The following is a 13,885-nucleotide window of genomic DNA, read 5'->3' as shown; positions in this document are numbered from 1 at the left end:
TTCTGCTGTGAAGATACTTGTTAAGGGGTTCAATACATCAGATTTAGAAAAAGAGGGGCCAACAGCCGCGTAAGATACGCCAGCATGGGACTTAGATGCGTCGGTGTAGAACTCCGAGCACGAGTACTTCAATTGAAGTTCACGGAAATGCATTGTAATTTCGAGCTCGGGAGCGTACTTTGTGACCTCTACAAAGGATAAATCACAATCTATCACCTGCCACTCCCAGGGCGGTGACAGCTTAGCAGGAGGCATTAGGCGATGTTCTAGAAGTGGGACATCCATCTCCTCACTAAGTTCTCTTACACGCAGTGAGAAAGGCCGCCTCATAGAGGGTCGATTATAGAAAAGCGTTGCACACTTCAAATCATTTACGGTTACAGAACAAGGATGTTCCCGATTGGAGTGCACTTTAAGAAAACAGGTGAAGCTGATGTATGTTCGCTGGAGATGGAGTGACCACTCATTTGATTCTACGTATAAACTTTCGACGGGGCTTGTTCTGAATGCGCCAGTGGCCAGACGGATACCTAGATGGTGGACAGGATCTAGCAGTTTTAGTGCACTCGGGGCAGCAGAGTGATATACCACGGCACCATAATCCAATCGTGACCGAATGAGGCTCTTGTGAAGATTCATTAAACACTTCCTGTCGCTGCCCCAGGATGTGTGAGATAATATTTTCAGTAAGTTCATTGTTTTTAGGCATTTCGCCTTGAGGTGTTTTATGTGGTGGATGAAAGTAAGCTTAGAATCAAGTATGATGCCTAAAAACTTGTGTTCTTTGTTCATAGGTATTTGTTGTCCATACATTTCAATAGTGGGATCTGCAACGAGACCTTTCTTCCTGGTGAAAAGAACACAAGAGCTTTTGTGGGGGTTTACTTTGAACCCGTTTTCATCTGCCCACTTAGACACATTGTTCAACCTCTGCTGTACCTGTCTCTCGCACACTGCAAGGTTACAGGACTTGAAGCCTATTTGTATATCGTCCACGTAGATAGAATAAAAAATAGCTGGTGGCAACGAAGCACGAAGCGTGTTCATTTTGACGATAAAGAGTGTGCAACTGAGCACGCCTCCCTGGGGTACACCAGTTTCCTGTACAAATGGACGCGACAGTGCATTACCTATTTTAACCCGAAATGTGCGGTTGTGTAGGTAGCTTTCAATAATGTTTAACATATTACCGCGAATGCCAATTGCCGACAGATCGTGCAAAATTCCGTAACGCCAAGTTGTATCATACGCCTTTAACATATCTAGAAACACGGATAAGAAATATTGTTTATGTATGAAGGCATCACGAATGTTTGCTTCGATGCGCACGAGATGGTCGGTTGTAGACCGTCCTTCTCTGAAGCCGCATTGATATGGATCAAGAATTTTGTTTGACTCAAGGAAGTGTAAAAGGCGACGGTTTATCATTTTTTCAAAAAGTTTGCAAATACAACTTGTGAGGGCTATTGGGCGGTAACTTGTTACTAACGTGGGGTCTTTACCTTGTTTCAAAATCGGAACGACAAGAGATTCTTTCCATGCAGTAGGTAGGTACCCGGCAGCCCATATAGCATTGAAAAGTGCGAGAAGTGTTATTTGAGTATCGCTGTGAATGTGTTTAATCATGTCGTACATGATCCTGTCGGGTCCAGGTGCAGAGCTCCGACATGCAGTCAAGGAGGCTCTCAATTCGGCGATGTTAAAAGGCATGTTATAGGGTTCGCTCTGTCTGCATTTGCGGTCGATAGCCTTGCGTTCTGCGATTTGTTTGTACTTTAGGAATGCCTCGGAATAATTATTTGAACTAGACACGCGCTCGAAGTGTTCGCCAAGAGCGTCAGCTTGGTCTTCCAAGCTGTTCGCTTCGTCATTCACTAGCGGCAATGGATGAATTTCTTTTCCCTTTAGCCTCATTAGCCGGTCCCATACTTTTGCCTCTTGAGTATACGAATTGATACCTGAGAGAAACCTCTCCCAACTTGCCCTCTTAGCCTGTCTTCGCGTCCTTCTTCCCTGGGATTTAACATGTTTAAATTCTATTAGGTTTTCAGCCGTAGGACATTCACGTAGTTTGGCCCAAGCTTTATTTTGTCTCCTTCGTGCCTGTCTACAATCGTTATTCCACCAGGGGACCCGTCTTTTGAATCAAGTGCCACTTGTTTGAGGAATGAACTTCTCAATATAGGAGGGAGCATACCGCAATGCGATTGTCACCGACTGTGGTGGCCCAACATGTGATGAAAACGTCAGAGCACGCAGCATACGTCAGAGAGCGCGGTAGGTTTTAGTACTCCCGGTTGATTTTTTTTTTCAATACCCATTCGAAACCATTTGAAACGCTTGAAATAAACACAAACAAAAACAAGGGAAAAAAACAAATCAAGGAAAAATCTTTTTCCTTCCGGGATGTGAGCAGCTGCCAGCCGAGCGCGCACCGAATAAAAACTACCGGTAACCAAACGTATCGGCAAATCTCGATTCTCCGTGATCTCGACGCAAGAGGTCATGTGTTGGGCCACCACTGCTGGCTACACGAAGCGTTCGCTTGCCAAGGCTAGCTGCGTGACGTAATGCTCCCTCCTATATTTTCCTTTCTCCATGGCAGCCCCTGCCATGGAGAGCCTTGACCATGAGAGCCATGAAGAGCCATCACAGAGCCTTGACAATTCATGTTACAGGGTCCTTTTTGGTAAAACATGTCATGTATACACCTCTACAGCACTACTGCACCTTTATCAAATTGCAATATCCGAGAAACTGCACACTAACCTCGCTAATTTGATAAAGCCGAGCTTTGCCTGCATCTGAGCAAGCTAACCAGCAGTGGTCATGAGACACAGCTGCTGTGTGGTAGGTAGCCCCATTCCGTGCCTTCACTCGAACAAGCAGCTCAGGTTTTGAACAGAGCGTCGATGTCTTGCAGGGCCCTTCTTTACTTGTTGTGCAGTCGAGGCGCCACAGCTCCAAGTGCTCACCATAGTTGAGTAGGATACAGCCACTTGATGCTGCCACTTGCACTGATGAGAACTGCAAGACCACGCACAGACGTTATTCTGCGACATTCAAAAACTCACATTATGACTCGCTTCGCTGTCAGACAAAATTATAGAATACAGTCAAACCTTGATATAACGAAGTTGTACTTGCAGCGAAAAAACATTGTTAAATCGCAAATTTCATTAATTTGAGATTTGAAAGTTTCAGTTGTATAAACAACTTCACAAATTCCCAGAGCATTCCTGGTGGATAGTATCTTGTCAGTAAGCAAGAAGGTTGGGCCATAATATGGTTATGAGCTCCAGCGCAAGCGGTGCAGATCGCGTCAACAGCAATGAAATGGTGTGGCTCACGGAGTCCAAAATTTGCACGTGTTGCATCGCACGGCATTGTAAACCTAGGACGCCATGGCTAACGGCACTTAGTGCCCGCAGCCGTTATCAGATGACGCCCACAAATTAAAAAAAAAAAAGTAAAACAATACGGTTATTCATCCAGAGAAAAAAAAAAGGCAGCTTCGCCCGAGACATGGAGTATTGATAACGATAGCAAAAAAAGAATTACACAAAGTAGCGGACGATGTTCACGGAATCGATAACTGCCGCGAAAGCGGGCGTGGTGGTGCTTGACTCCAAAAATTTGCACTTGCTGGATATTCCGGACTTCAAAAATGCACCGTCAGGGTTCCCATTGAGTTCATGCATTTTCGCACCCAATTAATTTTTCGGACGAATTGAGACCCCAAAGTTCGATTTTGCGGACTAAATCGCTCTTTCCGAGCCGCGCTACCCAATCTTGGAGGCCGCCATGTTGGATTTTGCACTGGCTTGGATTCCAGTGGCTCGCTGTGTAGCCTCCAAGATTGGAACGCGCTATCAATAGAGAGCTAGCGCAATCCTCCAGTCTCGGAGGCCATGCCCACTCTTCCTTGGCTGACAAAACGCTCCAGAGTACTGCTCTTTTTCTTTTTTCTTAGTAATGCGCTCAGCACTATCGTTGTAACCATTTATAGTGGGATGTTTTTTTATTGTGACACCAATTATATGGACACTTCAAGCGGATTTTCGCCGTCGGCGTCGCCGCCCTGAGGTTCCATACAAAGTCCAAGGGCGATAAAATCAGCGCCGCGCGCCCGCCGTATGTGCTCTTCTACTCTTCTAACTACGTACTTAGTGCCGGAGCGGTTTCTCGCGCGCACCGTATCTTGAAAGCGATCTCCAGACGGCTCTGACCTTTTGTATGCGATGTGCTCTCGCCGCTCAGTTTCCGTTGAAGCGATAGACCGCACGAACCTTCGCGGCCGCGCTCGTTCGTGCGCGCTGACACCACGCTTGTTAATTCAGTGAGTTTTTTTTTTTTTTTTCTCAAGTTTCGGTTGCTATTTTGAACGTGGCGTGTACACTGAGTAGGTGTCTCGGAGACCCATGTCTCAGTGATCGGCGCTACTTCCTGTACCTTCGCGAGAGCTAAGCGGTGCGAAGCTCATTTCTTGGATCTCCATGGCGAACTCTGTTGGCGGAGATCGCCAACACGGTGACGTTCGTGTCGACTGTACACGGAGACGACGTCATAGCTGCGCAAATCCAAGCAGGTCGATCCCCTCCAAGCGTAGTATGAGGCAGGGCATTATTAGAGATTTTTTTAAGCCGCACTAATAGTAACTTTTTTTTTTTTCGGCCTGAACGAGTTTTCCGGACTATTTTTCAGTCCCCGCGAGCTCGGAAAATCGGTTGGTTGGCGACTGTACGGAGCGCCCTAACCTAACCGCCGCACGTTGCTACTAGCCGGAAACTTCGAATTATCCGAAGAGAGCCGCGCGGGCCATTCAATTTATCCGGTAGAATTTGCATTGAGAATGACGGGACCGCTCAAATTCTTCAAATTAACCAAAATTTCGAATAACCGAGTTCGAATTATCGAGGTTTTACGGTACGTCCTCCGCGAACACCTTCAAAATGGTCAAAGACGTACATGTACGTTATCGCTTGTACATTCAGAAAGTGCGCCTCTATCGATCATTTTTTCGCTTCGCATGTGCTGCCACTCAACGGAAGCACGTGGAATTTTTTACTTGTGCCAATGCCTCTCCAGGTTTCTTTCTTTTTTTTTTTTTTATGGCAACGGCGCGTAAGTTATCGCTCGCACATCTGGGCGTGCGCGATTCTTTCGATTATGTCTTTCGCTTGGTATGTGCTGCCACTCGACAGGAACATGTGGAATATTTTACTTGTGCCAATGCCCCCCCCTCTCTCTTTTTTTTATGGCAACGGCGCGTCAGATATCGCTTGCGCATCAGGCACGCGCGCAGCACCGGCGGCAAGTTACGGTTTTGTCCTGAGGCAGATCCCGCTTTTTGCATGCGCTAAACTGATGGCTATCTGGTTTCAAATCTCTCAAAGGGTGACCGCTTGTGACTCGATGGTTTATTGCCCATCGCGGCGCGATTACACCTGTTCCCAGGCATGCGCGTATATACACAAACGATGTTGCCCTTTTGGCGTTTCCTTTTTTTTGGAGACCACAAAAGCTCTATCACACCTTGTCGGCTATAAGACGAAGGCTTCTCACTTGTTTCGGTTTCCGGACGTGCACACAACCATTTTTCAGTGCGCTTATCTTGTTATTCATGAATAAACATTGTGTATTTTACCACACAAACGATTTTTTCTTCATTTTACTGTTCTAAAAAGATTACGACCATATTTTTTCGAAATAGGTTCTTTCGAAGAATTTCAATCAGCAATAAAAAAATCGACCCTGGGGGGTCGCATTTGGCAAAAAAATTCGACCCTCAAAGGGTTAAGAGTCATGAACTAAAGAGACCACATAAGGCATGGTGGGTGTCCCACTAAGGACATGACAAATGCTGGGCATACCTGGAATGGACAATGCGTCACAAGTGATGTCTCTGTTGACACAGCCAAGGAAGTGTCACACCCTAAGCCACAGACAAGAAAAGAATACCAGTCATGAAACCTAATTTATATGCACAAACTATTTATATACAATAATGTTGAAATGAAACGTTGCAATGCAAGGTTGTGAGAATCTGAACTACACTCCCCGCAGCAGAGGATATTTCCCATTGCTCTGACAACGTCACTAAGTTCATGCAGATGAACATGCTATAAAAACATATGACCTCTAAATTATGCATATTTAACCCTTTCTTCCATGCCATATCTGAGCTTGGTTCGTTCTTGCGTTTCTGGCAAAAACAACAAAGCACGAGCGCAGCTCATCGACGATACTTTTCATTTTCTAGCAATGCCAATTACAAGTTAATCTTATCTGAGTGTTATGCCGTACTTCAAGTAGATACACCACACCTTACATGAGGCAGTGCATGCAGGAGTTTATTATGGTAGGTAGAAAGTGAAAACTGTGTTGGCAACAGGGAGCTTTAAAGAGGCACTGCCAGCAGCTGCAGCTAGCTATGTTCGCTTCGTCAAAGAAAAGCCAACTTGGCAATGAATTATTTCTAAAATGACATGTTCAGCTGTGTAAATAACTATGACCCTTGGAATCTTGATGCATTCAGCGTGTTGGGAGCAGATCTTCTGATGACCCCCTCACTTAGTAGTGGTAAAAACAAAAGGTACTGGAGGACCCAGGTGACCCATTTTTTAATAGTGATTGCATGTTATACGTTATAGCACTTAAGTTTAGCTTTTGCACTAAATAGTGGAGATGTTATATAATTAAAGGCTTAATCTATTGTGTATACTGTTTTTCATAAAAGATTCCACAGTAAAAAAAAAATTTGAATGTTTCTGGTCAGAATTTAGAATAACAGCAAGGCACAAAAATGGTTGAAAGACAACTATCCTAATTTAAACAGCTGTGGCCACTCTGCTGCAAATAGCTGTTCCTGTGTGAGTTGGATTTTATCCTTGAATATGTGCCACTTTTTCTCCTGACGGATAGGCTTTGGTTATGTTGCCCACCTACTGGAGAACCGAGCACTTTGAACATTTAAGATATTAACTGAAATTAATTCCAAATATTCAGATATTATCTGTGCATCTAATTTCCCGTAAATAAAAACAATGTCCGAACAACTGTAACTCTGCCAAGGCTAGGAGCTAATACTGAAAACTTCACTGCCTGTATCGAAAAATACCACTGCGACGCCAGCATTTCGTTAGTCACATAAGCATGAAACACAAACCAAGAGCAAGGTACCAGTAGCAGCAAATGAAGCTCGGCATACCCTTACAAAGCAAGGTTGCTTACCTCCAGACAGGAGTTTTCCTTTAGCCAAAGCAAGTGCTTTAACATCTCGCTTGTGACATGTTTTCTGCATTGACTTGGCCCAATTCTGCGTGTGACCTATCCTAGTGAACTTCACAAGCAGTGGGTCAACACCAGCTACAAAAACATCCTTTTCACTCTGGAAAATAAAGGGAAGTCAGATTACGACCAGATTAAGTGACTAACCCCAGTGCACAGGGTAGCAATCAAAAATATCTTTGTCCATATGCCCACATGTAGACTAATCTTGCACAGTTCATTTTCTGCATAGAAAGAAGAAAGCAGTGGGGAAAAAACTAAATTTTGTAACAGTATTGTTGAAGAGTCATGATTCCTTTTTACAAACCCAAGTCATAAGCATTTAGCTTCTGCAACTATGTACACAGCCAAGCAAACATTCTAAGAAATTTTCTAATGCAGTGAAACCCTATTGATATATTTCTCGTTGTTGTGTTTTCCCGGCTGCTACGTCGCATTTCCACGGTCCCGACCTGAATCGAATTAGTTTCCACACATTACAGTCAAACCCGAATATAGCGAACTGGGATAGAGCGAAATATGCTGTCTATCGAACACTCAAAGTTCTATCATTATGCATGTAAAATGCATTTTTTATAATGAACCAGACATTGGATATATCAAACTTTGAGCGCGCACAATCTGTCAGCAAACAGCTGCAAACGTGCTCCTCCGCCCAGCCGTGCCTCCAGCCAGCCTTGTTTTGCAGCGCCCCTATTTGGCAGCCGCCTACCACATGAGCAACTACGTGCGAGCAGCTGTGGACCTATCACCACTTCAGGAAAGCTTCCGGCATCGGGTAGCCTACGAACTTTTCCATGTCCTCCATGCTTCCTTTGTTTGTGTTTGCGAGTCGCGCTGCTGTAACTGTTCTCAAGACTCTGGCAGTGCCTACGTTTTGATGTGCTTGCATTCCGGCGCTCCATCCTGCAAGATGACGAAGAAGCGGCAAGCCTTGCCATTTTTCGACAAAGTTGAGATAATTTGCTGCATCGAGCTCAACGAGAAAACATCGGACGTTGCAGTGCATTTAAAGATTCCGAAGAGTACACTAAGTACCATCTTGAAAAACAAGTCAGCCATCAGAGACAACGCACAGGAACGCCCGAATTCTGATGGACGTCGCCTCCGCAAGCCAGCTTACAACAGTGTCGAGAAAGCCCTGTACCAGTGGTTCTCGGACATCCGCACACGAAATTTGCTCGTCTCTGGCCTCATGCTCAGGCGAAAATCACTGCCTACTGCAAATAGGTGTACTTTTCTACGCAATAAAATACTTTTGGAGTAATTATTCACGATGAGTGGCATGGTTTTTCTTCGTTAGCGCGTTTTCGCTTCACTGTTCACAACATCACGTATACTAACGAATTTCATGCTGAAGTTCGTTACAAGCGGGTTCGGTTTTATCGAACTACTCCATATATCGAACAAATAGTATTGAATCACGCTGTTCGTTGTAACAGGGTTTTACTGCATGTTCCTATTTGACATGTCGCCATTCTGCTATTTTTCCGCACTTTATCCTGCGTTTAATGTGGCATCACGTAGATTTAGCGGTGCAGAGAGAAATTTGCTTTCGCAGGTTGCAACAAGCAACTGGTACGCTGCCAGAAGCGACCTAAGTTGCACAAGCCAGACAAGCATAACAGGAGACAATGTGAAAAGAGCAGTTGGCGAAGCACCCGAAGTAGCGTGCATCGGTTAAAATCTATCGGGAACCATGCACACTGGGCCAAATCCACTGAGCGTATGGCTACATTTATTTTGGGGCCGAGAAGAATCTTACATATACTGCACAATTGCTGGTTTTCTTTAGTCAGCTTAGCCACAATAAAGTTATGTTATGCAGTGAAACATATCGAGAGTGAAAAGGAGGCTGCTGTCACGGAACATCGTACATGTCTTATTATACACGCAAGCGCCATCCCCCGTCATAGTAGGAACGCCGGAGCGTGCAATACCTGTGCTGGCAGCCATTCAGAGCTGTCACTGATGTTGCTGGGGTGATCTGCAGCCTTCCTCATAGTTACATTTTTAATGCGGCTCCTTCAAAGCATATTAACGGGGTTCTGCTGTACTAACACCAGGGGTGCAACAGCCAAAATAGGATTTGGAGCAATTTTTGGAGCAGGAAAATCTTGCTTTTGGAGCAGGTTACGGAGGGAAAAAACACTGTTTTGGAGCACTAAATCCCAAATTTGGAGCAGTTTCACAAAGAACACTTACTCATAAAACGCCATAAAATTTAGCTGGCATAATAAACACAGCCTCGAACTTTGCATTGGATTTCTGAGAAAAAAAAGTGCGTTCACTACACAAGTATATACGGTAATTCACATTACCAGTGTAGGTGAGGGCAGGGGCGCGATCGGAGAGCGTTGTTCACAGCGCGCGTTCAGTTTCGCCGTGCACGGTTGACCTAGGCCGCGCCCGGCGAAATTGAACGCGCGCTCCGAACAACGACCTCGATCGCGCCCCAGCAGTGCACTGCACGCAACTTTTTCCGCCAAACACGTGGAAAGTACACATGCATTTCTTCGCGAGTGGTTCCCTTTCGTTTTTTTTTTTGTTGTTTTTTTTTCTGACGATATGTCGCGACGTTCCGGCGGTAGTCGAAACATGCAACGACCGAACCCTTGCTAGTTTTGTGCATTGCGTCGCCTACAAAGTTCATGCCGTCAGTGCTGGGTCGCTTGCTGTATCGTGTAAGAATACAGCAAGCGAGTTTCCCGTGGAGCATGGGTTCTCAAATTGGGTTCCGCAGGCTCGGGGTCTCGCAGGCCCCTGCTCGGGCTTCCGCGAGCCACTGATAAATTTTCCGTGGTCCCGCGCTCGCCAATTAAGTGGCTAAAACGGCGAACAAGAGGTGTGCTCGATCCACAGAACTTCCATTACCCATGCCCGAGTGTCAAAAAGCACATCACAGCACGTAACGGCAATGCGTGAAGTGCGCAATAAATCCGCAAGCAGCTTGTAGCCACCCAACCTTCGAAAACGGGCAGCGCGCTTAGCTTTCGCTCTTGAATCTCGGAGGCCGTAACTTGCCAACATGCACATTTCTCCCGTTTGTAGATAGGGTAGGTGCCGATAGCGTGCGCACTGACGTATACGTTGGAGGAACAAAACATAAATAATAAATGCGCGGAGCACCACAAATGCGCACCGCGAAAGAGCAAAAACGGCGCTAGCGTCGAAAAACGAAGCGGCGCAGTCCGCATCGCCATAGTCCTCAGCGGCAATCGTACGCGATACGTGACTGACAGCAACGCCGGAATGCATTGTGCTTATTTGTGCCCTCAAAGCCCTTATTGTTGCGTTAATCGCCGCGCGTAACACCGCGTTGGCGGCTAGCCGCGTGCTTCCGTAAGTGCGTAGTCGCCATCTGTGACCACAGTTTCGCCCACAGCGGTTGCGGCAAACAGTAGTTTCGTTTTGACTCGGTGCGCGCGTCGGCTGCGTGCCTTCATAACTGCGTAGTCGCCATCCATGATCGCGTCGATAGCGACTGCGGATTCGTCCATACTTGTTCCAGCAAATGGTAGTTTCGTTTTGACTTGGTGCATGCGTCGGCCGCCTGCTATCTGAACCGCAAGGTCGTCGTCCATGATCGCGTCGATAACGGCCGCGGTTTCGTCAGCAGCGGTTGCAGCAAGCAGTAGTTGCGCGGTGCAAAAATGTCAAAGATTAAGAGCGCCGGCTACATCGCGATGGACAGACGATTTCTTGGCGACCAGCTCCGTAGCGAAAAAATCTCCAGATGTGCGCGCGATAGTGAAAAGTGTGTCTGCAGATGAAGACGCGCGCAGCGACCGCGCTGCGAAAGATGTTGCGAGGCCTTCGCCGCTTCCTCACTGCTTTTGTGCAAAATAGAAACAAGATTTGCTGATGCATTCAGTAAATAAAAGCGTGTTGACGTAGCAAGCATTCAGTTATTGTTTTCTTGATGCTCTGTATAATTAGACATTAGTTTAATTAGGACATATTATTTCGGTTAATTTGGGGGAGGGGGGGGTTCCTTGGCGCTTCATGGAGCTTAGCAACGAACATGCGTGAGAACGAACATGCTTGAGAACCCTGGCGTGGAGTATTCATACCTGCTCCGCTCGTGACCGCGAGCACAGATACCACGAGGATCTTGTTGAGTCAACCAGCAATGGCGAACTGCTTTCGTTACTGCAAACAACACGCACTCCGCGAGATTTTACTGCATATACAACACGCCGCACTGCAACCAGCAGTGCAAATATTCTTCGGCGCCCACCACTAGACATGCCAACGTCTCGTCTGGGCACTACAGTTTGTATCTCGTCTGTGCTACTGGTACTGTAATGGCGTGTCAAGCTGCAAGTTGCCAATGATGTCTTTATTTCCCGCTAAAACTAGCGTAACCGAGAAATTTCCCGGCCAGTCGGGCGTTTTGGCGCAGCACGGCGCAATTTCAACGTATATCGCGGTTTTGGCGCAGCTCGGCGCAAAAATACGAAATTGTATAAAAATGGCGCAATTGGCGCAGCTGTTGCACCCTTGTAACACCTCAACCAAAATAATTACACAGGCTGAAAGAGGGAAGCCAGACTAAGGCGAGCAGCCATGTCAAGGCATTACTTGCAATCAGTGATAGATTTCTGGACATGAGCAAATCGCATAAATGTCGAACTAATCAGAGTTCGAAAATAGCTTTTCTCGAGAAAAAAGGTAATTTCAAGGCATCTTACAATGTCAGCAGCGAGAAATGGTCATTCATAAACTTATGCTTACCATGTGAAAACTGCATTAAATTCCATGCAAAACATGCGTTTTAAGTTCGTTCTGCAGGCTGTGTGTCGTAGTGAAGTGTAGATGTATAACATGCGAAATTGACTGCACATACAGTGAAACCTTGTTAATATGTACAAGCTTTGAATCTACTAAAGATTTAAATTCATTACTTCCAAAACAAGTTTGGTGGTTGACAGGGCTAAAAGCTGCGGTCTGCAGCTTGACAGAGTCCCGGACACCATATTCAAGGCAGGGCTTGACTACGGCGTGCATGTCGAACCGTTAAAAAAAAAATCAAACATAATGAAAAAAAAGGGGGGAAAATAACATATGTATATATATATACATGCAGATATGAATTACACACATACACATATAACATATCTAACATACATACACATATAAGTACACACATACACATATACCGTATTTACACGATTGTAGGTCGACCCATTTTTTCAAATTTGGCAATCCAATGTTGGGGGGTCGACTTAGAATCGAAACCGAACCGTGTACCGCTAGTAACGGCAAGAGAAATGAGAAATCAGGGGCGCTACGGCGTGGTTACAACTTTGCACCTACGTTTTTATGGTTACGGTAGAAGCATAGCGTAATAATTTACTGTATTGCATACATTTTGATTGCGCGCACCACGAGCGCACGGCTCTTGTGGGAGCATCGATCATGGAAGAGCCGCCGTTTAGGGGGTATTGGTAGATGGCGGAAGAGCCGCCGTTTGGGGGGTATTGGTAGCTGGCGGAAGAGCCGCCGTTAGGGGGGTATTGGTAGTTGGCAGAAGAGCTTTTCTTTGAGATACGATTGTTTTCGACGGCCGCGCGCATCTGTCACTTCTGCTGTTGTGCTGAATCGTTGCGCCTGTCATGAGTGCCAAGAACTTTCAGCGCTCGTGCTCAGCAGCGTTCAAACGGGCTGCTATCCTCCATGTTGAGGAAACTAACAACTGCTCATCGGGACGCAAGTCTGGAGTCAGTGAACGTGTGGTGCGGCAGTGGCGGCTTCAACGCGAGAAAATTTGGCATCTCTGGCTACTGTGTGCGGGTGGGTCCTCTCTGCGTGGGGGGCTATACCGCGCGATGTCGTGGTGCGGTCGTTCGCGAAGTGTGGACTCACTTTTGATGACGACATACTGTGGGACCGCAGCAGTTATGACGGCAGCAGTACCAGTGAGGTCAACTCTAGTGACGATGAGTAGTCTTAGCAACCCCATCAATAAATTTCCCTTGTGTGAAATGCACTCGCGTGGTTTTTCTCTCCCCCCCCCCCCCCCACACACACACATACACAATTTTTTTTTTTTTGAGACATGCAATTTTGGGGGGGTCGACCTACATTCGAGTCGACTTACAATCGTGTAAATACGGTAATACATCAGGAAAAGATATTACATTCTAAAACACTACAACGTGAAGTACAAGTAGAAACAGGAGGATTTAGCTCGTAAAAAAAAAAAAAAAAAAAAAAATTTAATGTATGCAGCTTAACGACAATAGCCGTCGGTATGATTTAAAAAAAAAGAGCTGACGTAGTAATGCTAGTGTGGGCTTCACTTTCTCTCTGTATTTATTGAGGATTAATGGAAGATTATATTTCAAAGACTGCACTTTGTAAAAAGTACAGAAATGTGGTATTACCCAAAAGTCAAGACAATGTGTACGAACATAGGTATATTGTTGAAGCAGTGCTATTGTGGTAATAAAGTTTTTAAAAGTGGGCGAAGACACATAGAAGGAACGCAAAACACAACATTCATACATATGCTGTATTAAGTATTTTCATAATGTTGTACAACTTAAAATAATATTCTGTGGAAGCTAAATACAGTAATCAATATTTGAGA

The 13,885-nt window shown here is 45.6% G+C and overlaps 1 protein-coding gene across 1 annotated transcript in view; it reads right to left on the bottom strand.

The window, feature by feature from the left end:
- The window catches only part of LOC119460344 (U3 small nucleolar RNA-associated protein 4 homolog), a 67,819-nt gene that overhangs the window by 20,425 nt on the left and 33,509 nt on the right, over positions 1–13,885 (bottom strand). Inside the window, exons 9-11 of the mRNA XM_037721413.2 lie at positions 7,234–7,390; positions 5,874–5,935; positions 2,770–3,027 (exon numbers count right to left, since the gene is read on the bottom strand). Of these exons, the coding sequence (XP_037577341.1) occupies positions 2,770–3,027; positions 5,874–5,935; positions 7,234–7,390 (477 nt within the window). The remainder of the gene's footprint in view (positions 1–2,769; positions 3,028–5,873; positions 5,936–7,233; positions 7,391–13,885) is intronic.

The sequence above is a fragment of the Dermacentor silvarum genome, chromosome 1, assembly GCF_013339745.2.
Source record: "Dermacentor silvarum isolate Dsil-2018 chromosome 1, BIME_Dsil_1.4, whole genome shotgun sequence".
Taxonomy (NCBI): domain Eukaryota; kingdom Metazoa; phylum Arthropoda; class Arachnida; order Ixodida; family Ixodidae; genus Dermacentor; species Dermacentor silvarum.
Note: the sequence above shows the minus strand (reverse complement) of the source record. Positions and strands in the feature narration are given on the sequence as shown.